General features: G+C 34.5%; 1 protein-coding gene across 5 annotated transcripts in view; it reads left to right on the top strand.

The window, feature by feature from the left end:
* LOC143375970 (ras-specific guanine nucleotide-releasing factor 2) overlaps positions 1-22499 on the top strand; it is a 178777-nt gene that overhangs the window by 117617 nt on the left and 38661 nt on the right. For all 5 annotated transcript variants that reach the window (XM_076825701.1, XM_076825699.1, XM_076825700.1 and 2 more), the window contains 3 exons: positions 11223-11329; positions 17797-17944; positions 20254-20561. In XM_076825701.1, coding sequence (XP_076681816.1) covers positions 11223-11329; positions 17797-17944; positions 20254-20561 — 563 coding nt within the window. The remainder of the gene's footprint in view (positions 1-11222; positions 11330-17796; positions 17945-20253; positions 20562-22499) is intronic.

Raw genomic sequence — 22499 nt, 5'->3', positions numbered from 1 at the left:
GTCAGACGTCACGTAGCGCTAGTACTTGACGCCAGTAGATGTCGCCATTCTCGTTTTACTTCTCCACTTGACGCCAGTAGATGTCGCCTTTCGAAAGCAGAATCAACAGACGAAAACCTTTTTCCAGAAATCTTATAATGTCACTCCTCTGCCCTATCCCCCTCAAATACATGAAAAAGCCGAGGACAAAAAAGAATATTATTTATACTTCCACGTTAGATTTAGCTGTATGTAAGAAAAAAGTAATGAAATCCCCCCATCCCCCATAAACATGACACATGTATGAAAAAAGCTAATTCCCTTTAATTCTCGAAAAAATTAAAAAAGTTCAGATGCAAAGATTATGAAATCAACTTTGCTAATTTCAATTGTATACAAATCAATTCAGTGCTCAGATTTTCAACTTCGGTTTTAAGCAATTAGCGGGCCGTTGTATAAAAAAAATCCGCGTCTCTCTTAATCCACTACTGACTTTGATTCGTTTAAATTAGTCTCGACCAAGTTTGTATTATCTTAGATTTTACAATGATCTTCATACGGCCAGCTACTTGCTTAAAACCGAAGCTGAAAATCTGAGCACTGAATTGATTTGTAAACAATTGGAATTGGCAAAGTTGATTTCACAATGTTTCCATCTGACCTTTTTTTAATTTTTTTCAAGAATTAAAAGGAATTCGCTTCTTTCATACATGAGTCATGTTTAAGGGGGGGGATTCAATTTTCTGCAATGTCTGTTAAATAAAAACTTCGAGACACATAAAGAAAGGCCACCCTAAGAAGGCATAGGTACCTTTGAAGGTCAACTTTGATATTTAAAACGAAATGATATATTTTTTAATGTACTAAGTTATGCAACTCGGCATTCCCTACACAGTAGTACTGTAATCATTAGTTTAGAAAACATTTTAATTTTAATATTGAGTAGTGGTATTAGTATTATGTTCACATCACACTCACCTTTCTAAAGTTGGTGCTCAAAAGTAAACTAAATTTATTATATTCAACAGTTTCGAGGATATTCGACTGGGTCGATTTAAATGGGTCACCCTGTATATGATATATCGGTTTAAGAGTCAAATTTGCGATATATTTTGTACAAAAAATGACAACATTTATTTCTTTACTTTGGCTATAATTTTATCGAGAAGTAGTATACTAATGAGCATTATAACTATCAGTAGACGATGTTAATGAACATATTAATTATGTACCAGTTAATAACGTTAGCCAGAAAAACCTGAACTTTGTCAAATGATACCTATTAACATTTTTATAATACCACTAACCCTTTACTGTATCCCTGTTCTGAACTTCCTAGCCCAACATGGTTTTGTTTTATTTGTTACAGAATATTATCATCGTGCCTGTGCAGTTTAGACCATAATAGTTGAGTTTAACTAAACCCGAAAATTCAATTATAGCTGGTGGTCATTTCTCTCGGGAATCATAATCCTCCAATAGCAGTCAGCTCACCATATGCAAATTTATTTAAGCCCCAACGAATTCAAGTTCTGTCTCAAGCAATAATACTATCGCCATTGCACAATACAGTGGCCGACCAACAGATAGAGTAAATAGATACTAGATACTATACACACACGCTGCTTGCCTTCGGTGCGCTAGTAGTTTGATCTCCAAGATCCACTAGACATCGCTACACAGCATTTTTCTTTGCGAAATCACGTTGCGGAAATACCTCCTGCTGAAGACGTTGAAAATCTTTCCCAGTGAAGAGATAAAATCGCGCAGGTTTTTCCTGAACAGATCAAAGCCCCTGAACCACGTAGCACGAATTTGTATGCAGGAAGAGGGCTAACAATTCCAACAACTCGTAAATTGATGTAGTAAATGTCAATTAATAGATTTGTTGATTTGTCCAATAACTGAATTATTGGACCTCATCGTGGTTGATTTTTTAAATTAATTTTTTGAGTTACAACCCCTTTCACTCTTCTGGGAAGTATAAAGGGTGCGGTTGAAATGGTGGTACAGTCAGGAAGTAGGCGACTCCTAGTGCCAAAGTAAGTCAGTAAGTGCAGAATAAAGTTTCTGATTTTAAATTGATTTTGAAAGTTTCTTGGGTACGCGTGCATCTAACTAATTGCAAGAATTAGCAGAAATCAACCGTAAATATGGCACAGCTGCTGATGAAATGTATTCTTAGGCAGGATTAAGTCGAAATTTTATGAACACTTTTTTTTAATAAATCTTTGTTTTAAACAAAATCGAGTTTGAGGATCCTTTGAGTACGCTTGACTGAAAACTGGTACCTCTGTCAATACAATCTTCCTGATTTGCAGTTGCACCGTAGTTACTAATAAATTCTGCTTCTTTGTACTTGGGTGCTTAGCGATTTTCAGAAATCGATATTCTCGGAAACTAAGCCTCGCACGGAAAAACTTTATTCTGCACTTTTACTTAGGTACTTCTACACGAGGAATCACTACATGTCTGCTTGTACATCATTTTGGTCGCACCCTGTATAATGTACCTTTCACATAGTTCAAAAGTGTATGTTAGGGTGGCTTTTATTTTCGACTTTTGAATTTTCTTCGCGGCAGCCCCCAGAATAGTTCCAAATAATAAAAAAAAATCTGTGTAAAGTTTGAGCCCGATCGGATAACGGGAAAAGGTGCCCCTGCGTCCTTGAACATTTAAATAATTATTTAACAGCTCATAAAGTCGATTTTATATAATATCCTCCAAGTTATTGATTACATCACAAAATATGTTAAACAAAAGTTGTAGATCCAGACAAGGAGCATTTTTTATGATTTATTAATTTTTATCGTGCGACAAATGCTTTTCGAAAAAAGTCCAGAAAAACTGCAAAAACATTGTTATTTTACAAATTTGGAAAATTTAAATGCTTTTCGAACACTTCTTATTTATGAAAGCGAAAAAAATTGTAATTATATATTAGGGTGGTCCTTATACGTATGGTAAAAAATCGAAGTTTTTAAAATTTTGTTCTGACCCTCTCAGAAGTTTCCGAATAGTTTAAAAGAATTTCGTCTAAAATTTTGTTAAAATATATTAAGGATTAAAGGTCGCGCAATGGCATTGAAATATTACTATTTTGGTATAAATCGATAGAAATTTTTGCAATAAGGACAACATAATTTTATTAACTTTTAAGTGAGAGTATAACATTAAAAATCGGGCACACATCGCATAGACGAAACGGGTTTATAACGAGTGTGTACTGTACTGTGTTGTGGCATAAGGCTTTCTATGCACATTTAAATTTCTCTCATCAGCAGCTCTCGAATCAGATGCAGACGCAAACTTTGACGTACATTCTACATATTTAGGTTGTTAAACGCATAGATGAAAGCATGATTTCGGATTCTGATATATAAATATGGGCCCCGTTTCATTAAAATTGACAAGTGAAAATTATGGAAAGTCCTGCGAAATATAAAGTGCTTGAGCGATCTTTATATATCAAAATATACAAATAAAAAACACGAAGATTTTTTTTTTGTCAGATAGAAGATTTTAAAAGGGTCAGACAATACAAATTTTAAAGTTGAAAAATAAGGACCACCCTATTATATATCGATTTTCTGTACCGAGATATGTCGAAAAGATAAAAAAAAAATTTTCTCCATATTTTCGGTGTTTGATATGTCGTGAATGTTTCCTGAAAATTTGGAACCTAAATTCGCAAAAATATCGACGTAAATAAGAGCCACCCCAGTGTACACTGTGCGATGAAAAAGAAAATTATACCACCAGAAATGGAAATTTCTAATTGTAATTATACTTTATGTTTTACTTGGTCACTGTTTCGGACTACGTGTTTCCATCAGGGTTAAAATAAATAAACCAACCGTTATTTCGGGCGAAAGGGACGACTTCAGCAGTTCCGCAGGCCTTCCTACGTCATTTTGGCGTCTGTTGAATATCTTACAACTCGTAGGGGGGGTTTGCGTCCACAGGGAATCGTTAATACTCTTCTAAGGGTAGAAGGGAGAGGTCCGAGGAGAATAACATTCATCGATTATCTTCTGAAGCTTTTTGTGGGGCGCTCACGAGGGGAAGAGGGTATTATTTCGCTTCTTCGATTTCTGACAGGATGATGTATTACGTTCTCTCGTAATACTTTAATTAGGTTATCTAGATGTGTACTTAGTCGAATACGTGCTTGGGGTTCAAATAATCACATTATCAGTTTTGTAAATCTTTACAATAATTATTGGATTTCTTTAGTGGAGGCACTAATGTTATTTAGATATAAATTAAAAAAAAAACACTAATAAGGGAAGTTCGGTTACCCGATCGCTCCGATTTTTTGGAAACTGTGCAGGCAATTTTTCGTTCGTGCCCAGCTTCGGCTCTTCAGGCTGAAAACAACCCTTAAAGGTTAATGTGTGATTTCCTACTTTCCTGTACGTCTTGAAAACTATGAAACTATGTAATCGAATTGTTTAAAATTTGTAGTGGGTAATGTTTTATTATTTAAGCTACAAATTTTTAACAATTTCATTCCCTTGCAAAATTTAAAATGCACATCTAAGTACACATATTGCAAGCACTTAAACAAATACTGTGCATATTAAATTCCTTCTATCATCATGACACTTTATGAACAATTGTTTATTGTATTCAAAGGGTTAGGTTCTGTTGATATTTTTGTGCTATTATTATTTTCTAAGGTACGTACATATAATTCGAACATTCGTCGTTATGCTTTAATATTATTTACGACGCGTTCGATACGATCGCTTATAATAAGTGACTTTGTTCCGTCGAAGCCGAATGTGCAGTGTCACTGGCCAAAATGGAACGGCCAAATCAATACCGGGAAACACTCGTATTAGGAGGTACACGTTCAGAAAGAACACATTTTGCTCCCGCTGTAACACCATATTTATTTATTTAAACGAGACCAGCTTTGTGGTAAACAAAATTAAATTAAACGGTACAAGTATCATGTGAGGCACCATCCACCACAAGACACTATCTTATGTAGGAGCCTTCGGTTGGTATGTGGGAGCAATCCCATGTACAGTAGTTTGAAAAGAGGTCAACGATTCACTGAAAAAGTCTAATTTGGAAATATAGATGTTCGCCAGATTGGATATCGCGTTTAGGCAAATGCTGAGGATATTTGCACAACAGATATGGCCATTCAATAGTTTCGAAAAGAAAGTCAGATCGGATACTACTCTTGCTTTTTTATTTATTTATTTAAAGTCGCAAGGGTTGTACTTATGTACTGTAATTCGAGCAAGAGCTGTACACCATACATTTTACTATTCTGTGTGGGTATGTACTTTACATAGAATTAAGGGGACATTCCGTTTTTATTTCATTTTTCGAAAGTTCAACCTTTTAGGAATACGTGTTTAAAAGGATTTTTTGAAATTCGTAGAATTCCCGAAGTTATAGGCATTTGAGTAGCGGCAAATGCATGGGTAACACCCTACCACTCGGCACTCACGTAAAACTTTAAACGCGTTTTTCTCGAAACAGTGTTCTCAAAACGGTGGGACCTGTATTTCCAAAATTTATTATCCGATTCGACTGAAACTTTTTTTATTTTGAAGAAAATACTTCTGGCTAGGGATACCAGAGAAAAATACAAAATTTGAAAATTTATAATTTTCAAAGGCGTTGAAACGATGAACACTATAGGGAAAAAGTGATTTCAAACTTCAAGTGTCGGTATTTTCTCAAAAAATTTATTTTTTGTCATTTTTCCTGGTTTCTCCACTAGCCGGAAGTATATTCTTCAAAATAAAAAAAAGTTTCAGTCGAATCGGATAATAACTTTTGGAGATACAGGTCCCACCGATTTGGATCAATTTTTTGACGCCTTGACTTCAACGACTCCCCAGTGCCGTCTGCAATGATTAATTATAAAACAAAAAATATATTTCTGTAGCATAAGACATGCTTAATACAATGCAGAAAGTCCCATTAAATTATATATAGTATTTTTCTTTTAATTAATTCCTAAATATCACCTATTTTTGGGGCTTTAGACCGGAAGGTCACCTTAAATGGACACTACTCCCCTTTGATGAAGTGTATCCATTTTAAGCCTATGAATTATTTGATTGGATGTATTGATTTTATCTTTTAATATTAGATTACGCCGGCTTTCAAAGTCGAGAAGTAATATGCTTTGTAGTAAAAAATCTATTAACTATCGCCAGTAAAGGCATTTGGAAGTATAGTACTTGGGCCATTTTCACATTCTAATCTAAATCAACTGCTTTTTACACTTATCGCTGGGGATTTATATGCAATTGGAATATATTGTAGTCCATGTGAATTTAAAACGGGTTTGAGACATCAGCTTCCTGTTTTCGAATTTTGTTCAAAAGATGCGGACTGTCAAAATTTGCAATTCTTGCCTAAGTAGTTATGCAAATTACAAATGAAACTGTTCAGCTCCTATAGGTGTTACAAATTTGTCTATAGCAAACCTGATATACATAACTCTGAATTAAACAGTTTGAACGTAAAAAAATACGTCATTGGCACTTAAAGAATTAATTTTATTGCATACATTTAGCTTCTAATAATTTAAAATAAATTTTAAGTTTGTTTAACTTTTAATAGCGAAGTTTATTTCACTTCGAAGTAGCTTAAATGTTCAAGGGTTTATTGTATCTCTTTAACAGTTTAAGTATGCATTAATATAATTTATGTTAAATTTAATTGAAAACTAAAAATTAAATGATTATATCATAGATTATATTAAAATATAATTGGAGGTTTAAAAATTAATGTAATTTTCGTTAATATATATATTCATGTTGCATTAATTAATATAATTAATATTATTTATGTTGCTCTCTGTAGACATTTAAATTAGTGTACATGCAAAAATTGCAATCTGCTCAGAAATATTGGTCTTTTAATGAATTCACGTTTAGGTGTGCATATAAAATTTAAAAAAAAAAATTAATATCTTTTCAAAAAGACTATGTGCAGTTCTGGCAATTATCCTCAATTTATAAAATGTCAAGTCATTGCACAGATTTAGCTTCCAGACAATTAAATCGCTTAAGCGAAGACTCTATCAGATGGAAGTGACGCGAGGATGAAGCTATTCACAAGGAATGCGCAAACTCTGAATACCTATTCCTCGCAGGAGAATTCTTTCAAAGGACAGGCGACTGCTTCTTTGGAATCACAGACCTTAAAGCTTTGTCTTGGTCTTCGACGTTGAAGTATTATTCTTTGAAGCGTGAAATAGCGCCTTTACATATTTTACTTCTTCTACAGGGAACACAGATTTCTTTCTGTTATTTTCATTGCGAGTATTCATTTCGCATAATGCGAGATAATAAGCGCAGGCGAAAGAATTCCAGGGAAAATCACAAGGAAGCACAGGATGGAATAGTGTCTCGGCGTTGGCCTTGTCAAAAGGCGTTAAAATATGTTAATTATCTGAAAACTATTATAATAATGGTATTATTTTTAATTGACAATAAACCGTCATGTTTGCAAGTATATGATTTCTATTCATTAACAAAGCAATAACAAAAGAACTGAAGAGTTGGGTGACAGCGTCATCACTCTGTCTAAATGAAGAATGATATAATTTATTGTAAATTGTATTCAGTTGTGACGCTAATAACTTCCACTGTACTTAGGTAGCGCGTATTAATTTTTTCAAATATTTAGTGACCAATGTCTTTTTGTACATTAAGTACCTGTAATTGGTAAATATATATCGTTCCAGTAACCACAATTTACGTAATCAGTTACTGGTTATTCGTAATGCATTAAGAAATGGGGCTATGCGCGGAATAAATGGATATTATATAATCAATTTTACGATATACGTATTCATTTTAGTAATAGTGCCCATGATAACGGTCGGAACCGGTTGCGCAGTGGGACGGAGCGATACTATATAGGCGAAAATTTAAATTTGAATTTAAAAATTTTTTTTTTTTAAATTACAAGAATTTTAGAAAAATATTCGTGTCTGCAGGTTCCATTTTTAAAGATTATTTTTTAAGAGAAAAACAATTTTAAAAAATTTTTTAAGATAAAAAGATGTAAAAATTTTTTTTAAGACAAAAAAATGTAAAAAAAAATTTTAATTCACTATGTGAATCTTATGGTTTACATTTTTAATAAAAAAGGAACCTGCAGACATGAATATTTTTCCAAAATTCTTTTAATTTTTACATTTTTTAGAGAAAAAGGAACCTGCAGACATGAATATTTTTCCAAAATTTTTAAGAGAAAAAAATGTAAAAATTCACAATGTGAATCTTATGTTTTACATTTTTAAGAGAAAAAGGAACCTGCAGACATGAATATTTTTCCAAAAATTTTAAGAGAAAAAAATGTAAAAAATCACAATGTGAATCTTATTTTTTACATTTTTAAGAGAAGAAGGAACCTCCAGACATGAATATTTTTCCAAAATTTTTAAGAGAAAAAAATGTAAAAATTCACAATGTGAATCTTATTTTTTACATTTTTAAGAGCAAAAGGAGCCTGCAGACATGAATATCTTTTCAAAATTTTTTTACAGTTGTGTTTGATCAATCAAAAGACAACTATCCCGCCCCCAGGCCAACTGAAAATTTAAATTTAAATTTTCGCCTGCAGAATATCGCTGCGCTCTATTGCGCAGGCTGATAGTTGACAGCTGTCATGGACAGTCGACAGGTCATGTAACGCTCACGTGTAATAGTATAGTTTGTTACATATATAGTATTACAGCTTGTAAATAAAAAGTTGTAAGGTAAAAGATCTCGTGCCCTTATCACGTGTACTCATAACAGCACTTAATATTGACTATAAAAATATAAGGGATAAGGCTCATTTATCTTCAAGTCAGACGATAATCATTAATAATATTAATAGTGTAGTTTTGAAGTGGACAGCGTACACAGAGAACGTAAAAGCGTAGGTTTGTCACATGATAGTTTGTGAATTGAAGGAGAATAATGAACGTTAACCTCAATTCAACTGATGCTTAAACATGTATGTAATAAGGCTAAGTTGTTAGAGAATGCACGGTGTGTTTTGTACACGAAAAATTAGGAGAGCTCTGAGAAGCGCAGGATATTGCTTTAAAGCTCTACATTTTATTACGCATGACACGGAGAAAACAGCCAGCGATTAATCCACTACCCTGACTACCCATTCTATAGGCACACCAACGGGCTGAACCCGCGTGCCTACAGAGAGGGAATATTTTCCCCCTCTCTGCACTGTCATAAAAGCTTCCCATACCCGTACATGCTTTTCAGAAATTCATTTGCTAACACTAAACAATGGAATAAATTTTTGCTCTGTACTTATACGATAAAAATTGCAGAGCTGCATCAGACTGAAATGTGAGAAAATACAATGTTTCTTGGAGCAGTTTATAGGCTCATCTGTGCTGGTATATTCTCCAACAATAAGAATAGAAGTGTTAACAGTAATGACGCTGGTAAGAATTTCAGAGCTTAGGTGTTGTCGCCTGCTTCATCTATACCTACTCATTGCATTTTGCTCGAACCTATGGTAATATTTTTCTCACTCTTCGAACCGGCTTGTATGAAAAATTATCAATAATGGTGACCCACTTTGAAAGCTTGTTGAGAACTTCCCCGGCTCAACGCCAATCAATTTCTATGCGGCAGTAGTTCGTAAGCTGCCCAAGAAATGAGAACACGTTCATTGTTAATAGTTGCGAATGAAGATTAAAGTAGATTCCAGTGGGAAATATTTTATGCTGACGTTACTCGAAAAAAGGAAAAATTACAGTTATGCGTAGCTAGATCTAATAGTTCCTCCAAACTCACGCCATTATACTGCAAGTAACAGTTTTACATTTAAAATTTAATTTTGGAAATAATCGTAGCGGAAAGGAACTTCGTTTCAACTCTGGGAAAAATTACGAGATGTGTGCGGTATATTATGTATTATGCATGAAAGCAACTTATACTTTTTGATTTTAGAACGGAAAAATTTAAACGAACTGAAATTCTTCCAAATTGGAAATGAATGTAACAATCGCAGTATGTAGTCGATTCTGACCCTGTGTCCATTGTATTACGAGGTAGATTGAAAATTTTAAATGCTGAAACGAAATATCAAGCTTCGAAATTTTATGCACGTAGAACTCAGTACTTCAACATTTAAATGTAACAAAAGGTCATAGGTTTTTTCGAAGTTTTCCTTTCTTCCTTTCTCTACGATACTAAATACTGTGTCTGTAATAGAGAAATATTAAATAATTTTAGAAATGTCAATTTGAAATGATGAGTTTTGTAAACTAAAAGGACACGATCCTTTCCTACACCTAATCAGTTATAAATAGTGCAGGAGTTGTATTCGTGTCTAGGGTTGCATAGTTATTTTATATTACGATAATTAGAGCATATAAATCTGGCAAGAAGGGACAATATGCATAGGAAGGAAAATATTTTCATATAAAATGTGGATAAATCTTTAAAATAGTGCCTTTAGAAAAATAGAATATTAAATAATTCGCAAATATTTTTAACAAACTCTTTTGTTACAAAACTTTGAAAATGTTTTTAACTATTACTAAACAATGTAGGAATTTTTGAGTCTTCAACCGAATTTTATTAAAACAACATGCACTTCTTTTTCGAAGTAGCATTCCACACAAAATCGATAACTTTTTGTGGAATTGAAATATGGTGTCATCACTTTGCTGATTTCATATTCGTTTAAAAAATATTTTATCCACTTTCACGAAGGGAGAGTTTGTCCTTTTACTTTAACGAAGAAAGATTTACCTTCTTAAAAAAATTCCTTCTACAGCAAAAAATTATTTATGCAGCTTGAAAATTATAAACAAATTCTTGTTTTCCAAATTTCACTTTCGGGCCACGTTTTTAAAAATAAAAAAAAATATGACCGGAATTTTTGTAGCCTTCTTTACAAAATGAGACCTTCCCTAGGGCAATCACTTTCAATTTATTTTCACAACGAGATGTTCATTTAAATTCGTACAAATTACTATTTTTTAACGGCCTCCATTTTGTATACAAATTCGAAACCAGCAAAACAGTGACTTAACCCCCCAAATCATACTTCAAGTTCATCAAAATCCTTGTCAGCGACGACAAAAAGTGGTCGGTTTTGTATTGAATGGCCCTGTAAACACAACTCATATCATAGGCTCTAACAAGTTATACCTTTGTGGATGTAATAATCAATGAATGTTCAGCTAAAGTATTCAACTCTACTAACTGAAGCTTTGTCACTGTTTGTTTCAGTACTGTTTCGCGATATCGTACAGAAAAGAAAATCAACGACAATACGAGCTGAAAGCGGCTACCGAGTCCGACTGCAAAACGTGGATCGATGCCATTCGAGAGGCAAGGTAACTGCTCTATCCAAAATTCATAACATACAAGTGTAATAATTCAAATGGCGGAGGCTGCAACTGGAATCCTGGCTTGCTTTGAAAAGGTGGTCTTAACGAGAGTTATTACGTTAACAAAATTCATTTCTAATTCCCAATTTTGAGGGCTACTTTCACCTCGAACACATATGTGTTATGTTTGTTACGTTTTATTGTTTTCCTGTGTTTTAAGCAGGATGGCGTTTCAAGCTTATTTCTGCTTATATTGCCCAACGAACTATAGTCCCATTTTTTCCCCTCCTCTCTCCTTCGGGCCCCAGCAGCAGCAGCGCACCGGGAGAAAGGTGGTCTCCCATCTTTCCCCAGTACACCGCCCCGTGATGCTTAACTTCGGTGATCTAACGAGAACCGGTGTTTTCCATCACGGCTACGGCCGCTGGTCGAACACATATGACTATGGGCCGTTGTGAAAAAAGCATGTGTCAAATATTTATAAAGCCTTTTCTCGTGTGCAAAGTTCGATTGAAATCAGATCGTATGAATTGGGTCACAACATGTCACTTTCTTGCATTTGTGGCACAGTACGCCGCCGCCACTGCGTCTTTGCCATATTTTTCCAGATATATGGTATTCCTTTTTTCTCTTTCTGCAGGTATTTTCTTACTTTCATCACTTCTCTTCTCTACTTTCCTTCATACCCTCTCTTTATTCTTACCTGCCGTTTTTCCTTCCACCCAAATTTTAAGAGGGTCCGCATGGGCCTAGTCATCGTCAGGAACATTTGGTGACCAAGAACAACTGCGCTGTGCTGCAGGACAGTTTGCTGCTTTTCCCACAACTTTCTCTTCACCCTCTCTCTGTTTTCATCTTCGTTTCCGAGCTATCGCTATCTTTCTTGTTCCGCTGTCATTATAACTTCTGTCTACTCTTTTCTTTTTAACTGGTGAAAAACTCACGCCTTCTATCTGTCACTGTTAATTGTTGTTTGTCATTAATAAGTTGAGTTGTGTTGCCGTTCTCTGTGCACACCATTCTTACACCAAACCACTTAATGTTTAATTGGGTCATGATGGGAAAAATTAGGGACAACCCAAGGGTTGGGGGGGGAGCTTAGCTGATCTGTTCTATTGTAATAAACGTCCGCAACCGTCAAAATTCCTAGACACGAGAAGGGATGATTTTTTTTCTTTAGTAAATTCCTAAGGCCGTCAGAGGTCAGACTCCCATCAGTAGGGCTACAGCCGTCGGACTCTGCCCTAGATGCATGGGGACCAAGAGGAATAAACTTGGAACTTGTATATATACCAAAGAGACTGGAACATAGGACTTGCGAGAAAGAGGTGTGGAAGATTAGACCTCTGGTGGCGCTGGCGAGCACTAACAGTCGCGATCCCATAGTGGAGCTGAGACGTTACACTACACCGAAACAAAAGTGTCGAATTAAACAGAATATTGATGTTATTAATACTATAGTCGATCATTGTTTTGTAGCTTTTTTGTACGTTCGTGCAGTTAAAGTCATCATGTTTTTAAAAAATTTGTATGCTACGAATTTCTAGGTTTGCGAAATTTGTTTCCTGGATTTAATTTTGTATAATCCTGTGATATAATTAGACAGAAAATTATGTATAATAGTTTGCTAAATTTGTCTCCAATAATAGCAGCTTTTGATAAATATTTCAATTAATTTCAGTATTTATTGAACTATTTGTATCACTGTTAAAATTTCTTGAAAATCGTATTCATATAAATTGCTTGTTACGATGAGATTTACTACATGAAAGAAATATTTCTCTCTAAATAGAATCGTCAAGAGGGGATTGTAACTATTTGGAGGCTTTTAGATGTTGGAGCTATAGTTTGATTCCTTGAAAAATGAATACTTCCCTTCTAGTACATTGATTTGAGCAATTAAGATGCTATCTTGAGATATAAATGAAGATGGCTGCTTCGAAAGAATGGGGCACAAAAAGGCGAAAGAAGTACAAAGATAAATAGCGGAATCAGAACTTTTTGTGGGGCCGTCTTTCTTATACTCTGAAAAATGATGGGGAATATTACTTTCCGTATTATTTACACAGTTCATGCGCGGAGGATATATTTCTAGATCGTGGTCGACTTTCCCCTTTTTTCAAGTTACTGCCTTAATGGTTTAGCCTGTCTGACGAACGTGATCGTCCTGATAATGACTCCAGGTGTGTGGAACGAGCTCGCTGTCTCTCTACATATGGGGTGGTCTCGTGTGTTGTTCACCAAGCGCCTCCTTTTATCCTTTTAGTAAAATGGGGGTATAAATCACTTATTATTGTAGTGTCCATAAAATAGAGATAATGGAACCAACACGCGCTTTAATTAACTGCTACAAATAACATTATCTAAAATTTAAATATTAGTATCCTTTTTAATTTAGTTTTAAATGCATATAATTATCCACATCCTCGCAATTCCTTTGTTTACTAAATTTAGATTTATTTAAATTCCGCACTTTGAGAAATCATTAATTATAGAACCCTTTAACTTAACCTGTATGTTCTCTAAAATTACTTAACTTTAAATGGGATTCTCGCATTACTTCTGAAACCCTTGCGAAAAACGTGGGCATAAACGAGGTATGAAAGTGAACGTGGTATAAGTGACGCTACTCGAAATATTTATCGCATCTTTGGAATATTTAACATAGAGTATCGGAGAGAAAATATTATCACGTAATCGATGGATAAATGGTTTAATAAATGAACAGGTACTCGCAATCAGTACTCAACATCTTGATCAAAATAAGTTGGATATTTACTGAAAAACGAAACTTTTTCAAAATGTTTTTCTGCCAAATTTGCTTTAATTAAAATATGTTCTCTCAAGAAAAGTTTTCCAAATAAACAAGCAAAAGCAAAATTGTAATTAAAATGTCAAATACAAACACGAACAAAGCAGATTGCCACGGCATGCGATCTATTTGAATTTGAAATTTTTCATTCCTGTATACAAATTATTCCAATTTTCAAGATCCATTGTAAATTTCAAAGTTCGGGAGCTGCTGGGTGTTTTACGATACACCAAAGGGTGTACATATTCTCAGTATGTGAAAAAAAACATGGAAAACAGTATCCTAACACCAAAAATAATTCAAATAACATATCAGACCCTAGGTCACAAGGTGATGCCTATCAGAAAGTGTCAATAATTTTAAATGATCGTGGTACATATGGAATAGTTTCTACTCGAATCATAAGTCACATCAAAGAATACAGTATCTCACATCTTTCTAAACTAGAATTCTTCTACACCGTGTCACAGAGTTGGGTATTAACTAAATAAAAAATTATTTAAATAACCGCTCGAATAAAAATTACTTTAAGTTAATTTTAACTTAGTTAACCCGGGTCAACTTTATTCAATACATGACGAATAATTTTTTTAACGTCTATTCGTTATTCGAAATTTTATTTAAATAAAAATTTACCCCATCTCTGCCGTGTCATAACATGCAAGCACTTTAGAAGGCAATTTCCTAGCTTTCCTACAGTTTTATCGGATTCGTGTGCTTTATGAGTTTATGACTCGCAAAGTCATTTATAACGGAGGCCTGGCATTTCCGTGCATTACACTGGAAGGATCTGTCGTGTACCTAAGGGTGACACGTGGCATGATGACACTCACTTTACTCTGCCTAAGTATCAATCAAATATTGTGATCGCCGATCTATCGAAACTAAAATTCATCGTAAATTACCCAATCCTAGTGCCCTACTCCAGTTGTTTACTCATCCTAAACTGGCATAGAAACAGTTGAAGCTACAATGTGAAATTTAATATCTCGTAAATAGACTGCATTTGAAATATCAACTTAAGGGAGGAATTACAAATAGAACGCTGGAAATAAGCGAATTAATTTCAAAGAACTTTAAAATAAATAATTATGAAACTTCCAGTACTTTATATTTATTTTTCAGTTACAGAAAAAAATTCTTTTATTAAAAATGTCGGCTGCAGATGTCGCTGTTGAGGAACTAAATTGGCGAGCACGATTGAAAAAAAACTACTCAACCGATCCACCTGCCCCGGGGTATATAACTACATTAAAACAATCTATAGTCGATGAAGCTACACGATTAATGTAAAGATTAATTTAAACAGCTTTATTTTGCACGAATATATAAGATAATTACCTTAAGAATCGTACTTTTGTTTTACAAGCCCTACAAATCTTCTAAAATTTTTACTTTTTATTAGTATTTTTGGTTCATCGACGATATAATATCATAAATAGTAAGAAATATGTTTGCTTTTTTTATTTTTGGCAAATTTGGGGGAGCTTGAATGCTCGCCAACTTGTACCTCCGGCGGCGAGGTTGTAGCAACTTTGCGCAACAGCGACATCTGCAGCCGATATTTTTAATAAAAGAAAATTTTTTTTGTAACTTTGAAAGATGAATATAAAGTACTCAAAATTTCATAGTAAGTTATTTTATAGTTTCTTTCTAATAAATTCGCAAATATCAGCTTACTTTCCGCGTTCTATATGTAATCTCCCCCGTTAAACGAAACTGAATCTGGTGTTAAGACAGAGTTGTATAGTAGCATACAAATTGAATAAAAATGTGAACCAATTATTTATACTGAGCAAAGATGGCATTGAAGAAATCAATACAAATTATTTGTTGCTCTATAGAATTATATGGCACTATACAGGGTGTCGCCGAACTAATGGTATAATATGAAAAAGGCTGATTTTACATTATACAAGTCGATATACCTAAGTAGAAAATATAACTATTTTTTCTTACGAGATTTCGTTTTCGAGAAACTTAATTAAAAATTTTCATGTGATTCGTGTGCATCTGGCTAGAAATTGGCAAACTGCAAAACTGCAATTCTAAATATAGTGCAAATACAGATAAAATGAATATCCACTGGTGCAAAAGTAAATTGCAATTGTATGAAAAATAACTTTTTTCCGAACGAGGCTTTATTTTCAATAAAACAAATTTTAACATCCATTGAGAATCTGTGCACTTGACTAGGAAAAGTACTAAAATCGATTTTCTCGAAAACAATGCTTCGGTCGAAAAAATGCTATTTTACAATTCGACTTATTTTTCTACACTGATTCATTGGATTCCCAGTTGTAGGTGTATAGTCCTATAAGTATGTTCTACTTATATTTACAACTACAATTACACCGTTGCAGGTTGTACCGCAAGTTCGGTGACACCCTGTATAAACAACGAAAATTTCAACGCGTAATCATACATATAGTAGTGCTAACAATAACTATGTTAAATATAAATTCATGTATATTTCAAATTAGTTGTAATGCTTATACGAAAATAACAATTTCCTTTGCAAAAGTACTCTGACGATGTAATCTAGGAATATCCACTGTTGTTACAATTGATTGAAAACTGTTTTTTTTTTTCAAATTAGCTTACCTATATTAGCAGTTACTGTTACAATCAGTGCATAGGCTCCCACAATGCAAAGCTTTATCGAGACCCAGCTATATCTACTTCTGGAAAAATTATGGTACGTTCTGCGAATACAAAAACTAGTTTGGAATTTGCAATCCTTCTCCTACGTAATAATGGTCTGCATCAGGTGATTCGAGGTCACTGAGAAATTGCTGTGGCTTAGTTTGAAATTTCGTCGTAACCTAACTCTGACTCACAACACCTTGTGCTCACAGAGTTGAGAAATTGGCTACTTTGTCAAGTAAAGTATGTTCGTGCATTTAGGAGGAAAATTAGATGGTATAAGATTTCCAGGTGTTAGTAGAAAGTTACGTGGAACAGAAAAAAGAAAAATACTAAATACGCATGTTCGTTTTTTAGTTAGTTATTAAATAGAAGGATTGAAGCAGCTTTTATACATAATTTGTTGAGGCATTAGATTCGGTCATAATAATGTTATTTCACAATTATGATTGTTGGCCCGATACTCAATGCGTAATCCGATTTTGAATTTTCGACGGAATTGTAAGTTAATTATAATTTTAAGAAGTAGCAACTAAGTGACGTAGATGTCAAAATGAATATTCGGCAGTTAACTTTTATCAGAGTGTTATGATAATCACAATTCTAATAAGTAAAATTTTTAAATAAATCTCCGTGATAGAAATGGATAATTGAAGAGTCCTTGTAGAAAACACTGTAAGTGCCAAAAATCAAAATATATATTATAGTAGTACCATTGGAACGTAGAACATTTTCCGAAACAATTTATTTTTAATTTTCCCACTTACAGTGTTTTCTACAAGAACTCTTTAATTTCATTTATTTGTGTACAATTTTATTCGTACAAAATATGGGTTATACAGTGGCGATGATTTTTTTATGAAACACAATTTGCGATCAGAGATTCTAAAGATTGTAGTAGATACATGTTCGTTAAAATTACACGCCACAGAAGAATGGCGATGCAATTTCGTTTAACTACACCGTAAACACGAGAAGACGTCTGCTGTATCGCCGCTTTGGTCATTGATTACAGTTTCAACAAATTGCTGTTGCAAAAGACGGAGGTCGAGCAGAAGCACCTGCACCTGTTGCAGATCTTCGAGAGCGAGAAAACGGCTAAATGGCAATATATACAGAACTGCGAGGAGCTGACGTCAGAAGTGCAGAAGCTCAAGGCTGAAGTAAGTTCAGAAACAGTTTAATGCAATATTGACAGAATCAAATCGCGGTGAAACTCCGATTATATTCGACCTGATTGATGGAAACGCTGTTAGCATGATTAATTTCTCTCTCATTTCTTGAATGATCATATTAGGATTTTATTACAATGAATATTCTGACATATAACTTATAAAACTTACACATGGTGCTTTATAATATACTAGCAAAATATACCCGGGCTTCGCTTCGGGCCTAAGAGATATTAAGGACTTCATGAAAACACATTTCACCCCCTTAGGTGTTGATTAGGGCAAAATTCTAAAATTCTTTTTAAGCATTTATGTGGGTAACCTTTCGAAATAAAAACCAAGTTCATATCTAATTGGGCCTAAGAGATATTAGGGAGTGCGAGAAAATACATTTTACCCCTTTTCACCCTTCTTGGGGATGGAATTTCAAAAATCCTTTCTTAGTGGGTGCCTACGTCACGAAAACAATGTACCTTCAAAATTTCACGTTCCTAGGTTAAACGGTTTGAGGCTGGGTGTTGTGATAAGTCAGTCAATCGAACAGTCATTCCCTAATACAGTCAATCAGGACTTCTTCTTTTATTTATATATATATATATAGATGTTTGCTGTAATAAGCATATTTCTTTGACAGGACTTATATTTCCAAAGCCCGTCGTCGAGTTAGCTGCTGCTCTTGCTATCATTCGAGAAAATCTATTTTCACGCTGCTCGTCGCTTCTTAAAAAAACGAACGTCTTGTACCAGCGGATACTCTCGAAAGATGACTTTTCTCGGCATATTAATGTTAAAAACAAAAATATAAATGTCATTTATCAAAAAACGACGGTACTCGAGAATGACGCTAAATGCTCTGCCCGGTTCTCTTATAGCATGACTGCTGTATCTCACCCGCGAGAAGTACTCGGCCCGGTCGCCACCTGGCGGTCGCGCCGCGTAGTACCCATCGCAGCCGGCCGAGTCATGACTTCTTTATGTACATATTACACAGATTAATTATATTTTACATAATAAAACATTGCCTATGTCCGTTCTTGTTGTTCAAGGGTACTGTAGTTAAAATTTCGTAATGATTGGTTCAGTACGTTTTGAAATTGTAGTGTCCATACAAACAAAAGCTGTAGCTTTATTATAGATACGTTATGTTTTATGTTTTATTGTTTTTCCTGTGTTTTAAGCAGGATGGCGTTTCAAGCTTATTTTTGCTTAGATTGCCCAAAGAACTACATTATAGATAGTCCCATTCTCTTTTTCCCTCCTCTCTCCTTCGGGACCCAGCAGCAGCAGCGCACCGGGAGAAAGGTGGTCTCCCATCTTTCCCCAGTACACCGCCCCGTGATGCTTAACTTCGGTGATCTAACGAGAACCGGTGTTTTCCATCACGGCTACGTCCGCTGGTAGCTTTATTATAATAGTATAATGATTATGCACCGGCCTTAAATAACGTAAGGGTAATTTCTCCGATTTCTTACCCCCTCCCTCTCCCAGCATAAGAATTTGTAAGATTCTATATTTTTATATTTTTTACATTGCATTTTTTCAATTATTAAAGTTCTTTTAAAGGTTTATATAATTCATTTAAAAGAAAACTAGGTTAAAAAATATTACGTAAGATGTCACCTGACTCCCTCTCCCCCTTTGTAAGAAAACGTAAGAAATTCGCGACCGCCGCTTCCCAAAAGCCTTACGTAATTTAATGACGACCCCTTAATACCGAAAGAGTAGTTTAAGGACTCAAACAAAAGAAAAGACTTTTGAAATAAGCATATGTGCAAGCTCACCTTATTTTAATAGAGTTTCGTATTCTAACTCTTTCTTGAATCAAAGAGAAGAAAATGGTAAGCCTTCAAAAAGATAACAAATATTTGTACTCCAATTGTAAATCTGAAAAACTTTAATGATTAAAATACAGATACTCATATTACACAGTTTTTACTTCTGAAATATGCAATTTGCATATTTACATACATATAGGTTATATCGATTAATAACACGAACACAATTTGTTTATTCTTGCAAGTAAGACCAGTGCTTCATATTTTTCATCAAAACTTTTGACTTAAGCATTTGTGACATTCTTATCTTATTTTCAACCGAAGAACGTTCTGGCAAAATTTTTGCGAAAATCTTTCAGACACCCTGTATATTAAAATACCTTCAGTTTTTTCAAGCCCGATATTCATGAACCTTCAAAAACAGAGTTTCCATGACTCGATCGAGGAGATGTCCTTCCCCTTTTGTGTTCCTCCAACCGCCAGACCCGCTCTTCATACTTGACCCCCGATATTTTGCCTTCGCAGTTGTGTTCCCTGCAGAAGGAGTTGAGGGCTGCAACTCCTTCGTACCTAGCAAGGCCAGGTGTTCAAAGGACCATGTCCCAAGGCACTGAGAGTATGTACACCTCAGGATCTCTGTTTATCTACGGAGGACACGGTTCAGGACTTTCGGGATTCGGTTTACGAGACATCCCCGAGGGCTCCATAGAGATGCAGAAAATTAAAAAGGTTCAGAGCTTTTTCAGGGGCTGGCTGTGCCGCAGACGCTGGAAGCAAATCGTCGAGCAGTACATCAAAAGCCCGCATGCTGAAAGCATGCGCAAACGGAACACGTGAGAATGATTCAATTTATTTAGTCGAGTTCACGGTTCTTGGTAATGGAATAATTTCTGGCACAAGGAAGGCCTGTAAGACTTGCAGGTTACTTGATAGAGTGAATTAGAGTTGAAATTAGTGACGGACTCGGGATTTAATCTTTGGGCGAGTTGAACGTATACAAATATTTTTAACGCAAATTCAATAAATTTCGTTAGGTGATTATTCAAAATTTGTTTATTTAAAGAATAAAATCTAGTTTTCTTTTCTTTTACAAAACTCTTGAATTCTTTCAGTCGTGGTCACATTAATCTCTTTTTTTCCTTTTTCTTTGGGGGGTGGTTGCCCCTCCACTCTGACTGCGCCACTAGTTGAAAACTTAATCTTTGCCTAATTATTAATGATAGATTCTTGATAATTAATTTACTTCGTACAAGTGTGAAACTACAAAAACGGCACAAATGATTATGTGGTTTATTGCACGAAGGGAATTTTTAATTTAAAATTCGCGTTTACACTTCTAGTGGCGCCGGCGTGTTTTAACGCCGAGGGATTTGCATCCTGTATATGGTTTTGTCAAGTGTCCCTGAATTTTTGCTCGGGGCAAGTTCAAAACACTCGTGGCAGTGGCAATCTTCAGGGAGCAATTTTCAAAATCTTGCGCCACTCAAAGTGTTAATGATAGTATAACATAATTCTGTACTAGAGGTTAATTGATTCTCGATTTTTATATAGGTACTGTACATCGCAAATAGATACACAATTTTTTATATACATTATGGATTCCTATAGGTGATTTCATAAATTCTCTACCGAACTACCCAATTTTGAGTGTCAACTCTTAACAAATTTTGATATGAGACATAATTGTTGATTATTATTAATTATTAAACGATTTTTATTTAACTTCACTCATCTGTCCATTTGTCCGTTTGTAGGGTCAAATCTTATAACTCAATTTTAACTCATTTCCACAAAATCACTCGACTGGAAACTTTGCAAGCGTACGTAGTTATGATGACAATACAAAATTTTGAAAAACTTACCCCGAGGGTGTGACGAAATTGCTTCCCCTACAATTTTAATTCATTTCCACAAATCCAATCAACTTGAGACTTCGTAAAAATAATTGTAATTACTTAAAAATGTAATTTATGCACGTTCGGTTATACGTAAATTCGGTGCTCATTATTTACTAAGGGATATTTGGTTGGAGAATTCATAAGAAAAAGATTGGTTGCGAAACATAAGCATTAAAAAGTAAAAGATATATAAAAAAAAATGTTAAGCGAAACGATTTTATTTAACTTGATCCGGAATGTAGTAAAAAATAAAAAATAATTATTTTCTTGTACTACAATTTCGATGGTGATACGTAACTTTAAATAAAATCATGGTGCACGATATTTCATAACAGAATATCAATCAATTTAATACAGAATCCAGAGAAAAAGTTGCTGAAAGCTACAACAAATTATTACTTGAATTAATTAATTTATGGACGCCCCACGATTTTATTTCCACTTAAATTTTTTTTTGTAAAACAAAACGACTCACAAGTAATTAATTAGAAAGCATAGCTGCCAGAACCGTGACGAGTTTATCGATTTTTATTTATGTAAAAAATGCGAATGAGTTTGTCAGCTTGCTATAATAATTCTTACGTTGCAATTACATGCAATAACATATGTAGACGTTTCCCCTTAGATATCTTAACGTTATATAAAGTTACAACGTACAAATAGCAGCTAATTAATATACAATTAGTTGCAAAACGTAATCATTTGCGAAATCAGAAGAACGAGAAGCTTGTTTATTTCCTCGTGATATCTGAAGATTCTGATGTAGTCTTCTTGCCATTTCCCTCCAGGCATATTCTACTTAACGTGCGCGAAGTGGAAACTCATTAGACTCGAGTGGGGGCGGATTTGCTAATTATTCTGCGTCTTTAGTGG

This window comes from Andrena cerasifolii, chromosome 13 (assembly GCF_050908995.1).
Source record: "Andrena cerasifolii isolate SP2316 chromosome 13, iyAndCera1_principal, whole genome shotgun sequence".
In the NCBI taxonomy this organism is placed as follows: domain Eukaryota; kingdom Metazoa; phylum Arthropoda; class Insecta; order Hymenoptera; family Andrenidae; genus Andrena; species Andrena cerasifolii.
This window is presented reverse-complemented; position numbering and strand designations above follow the sequence as displayed.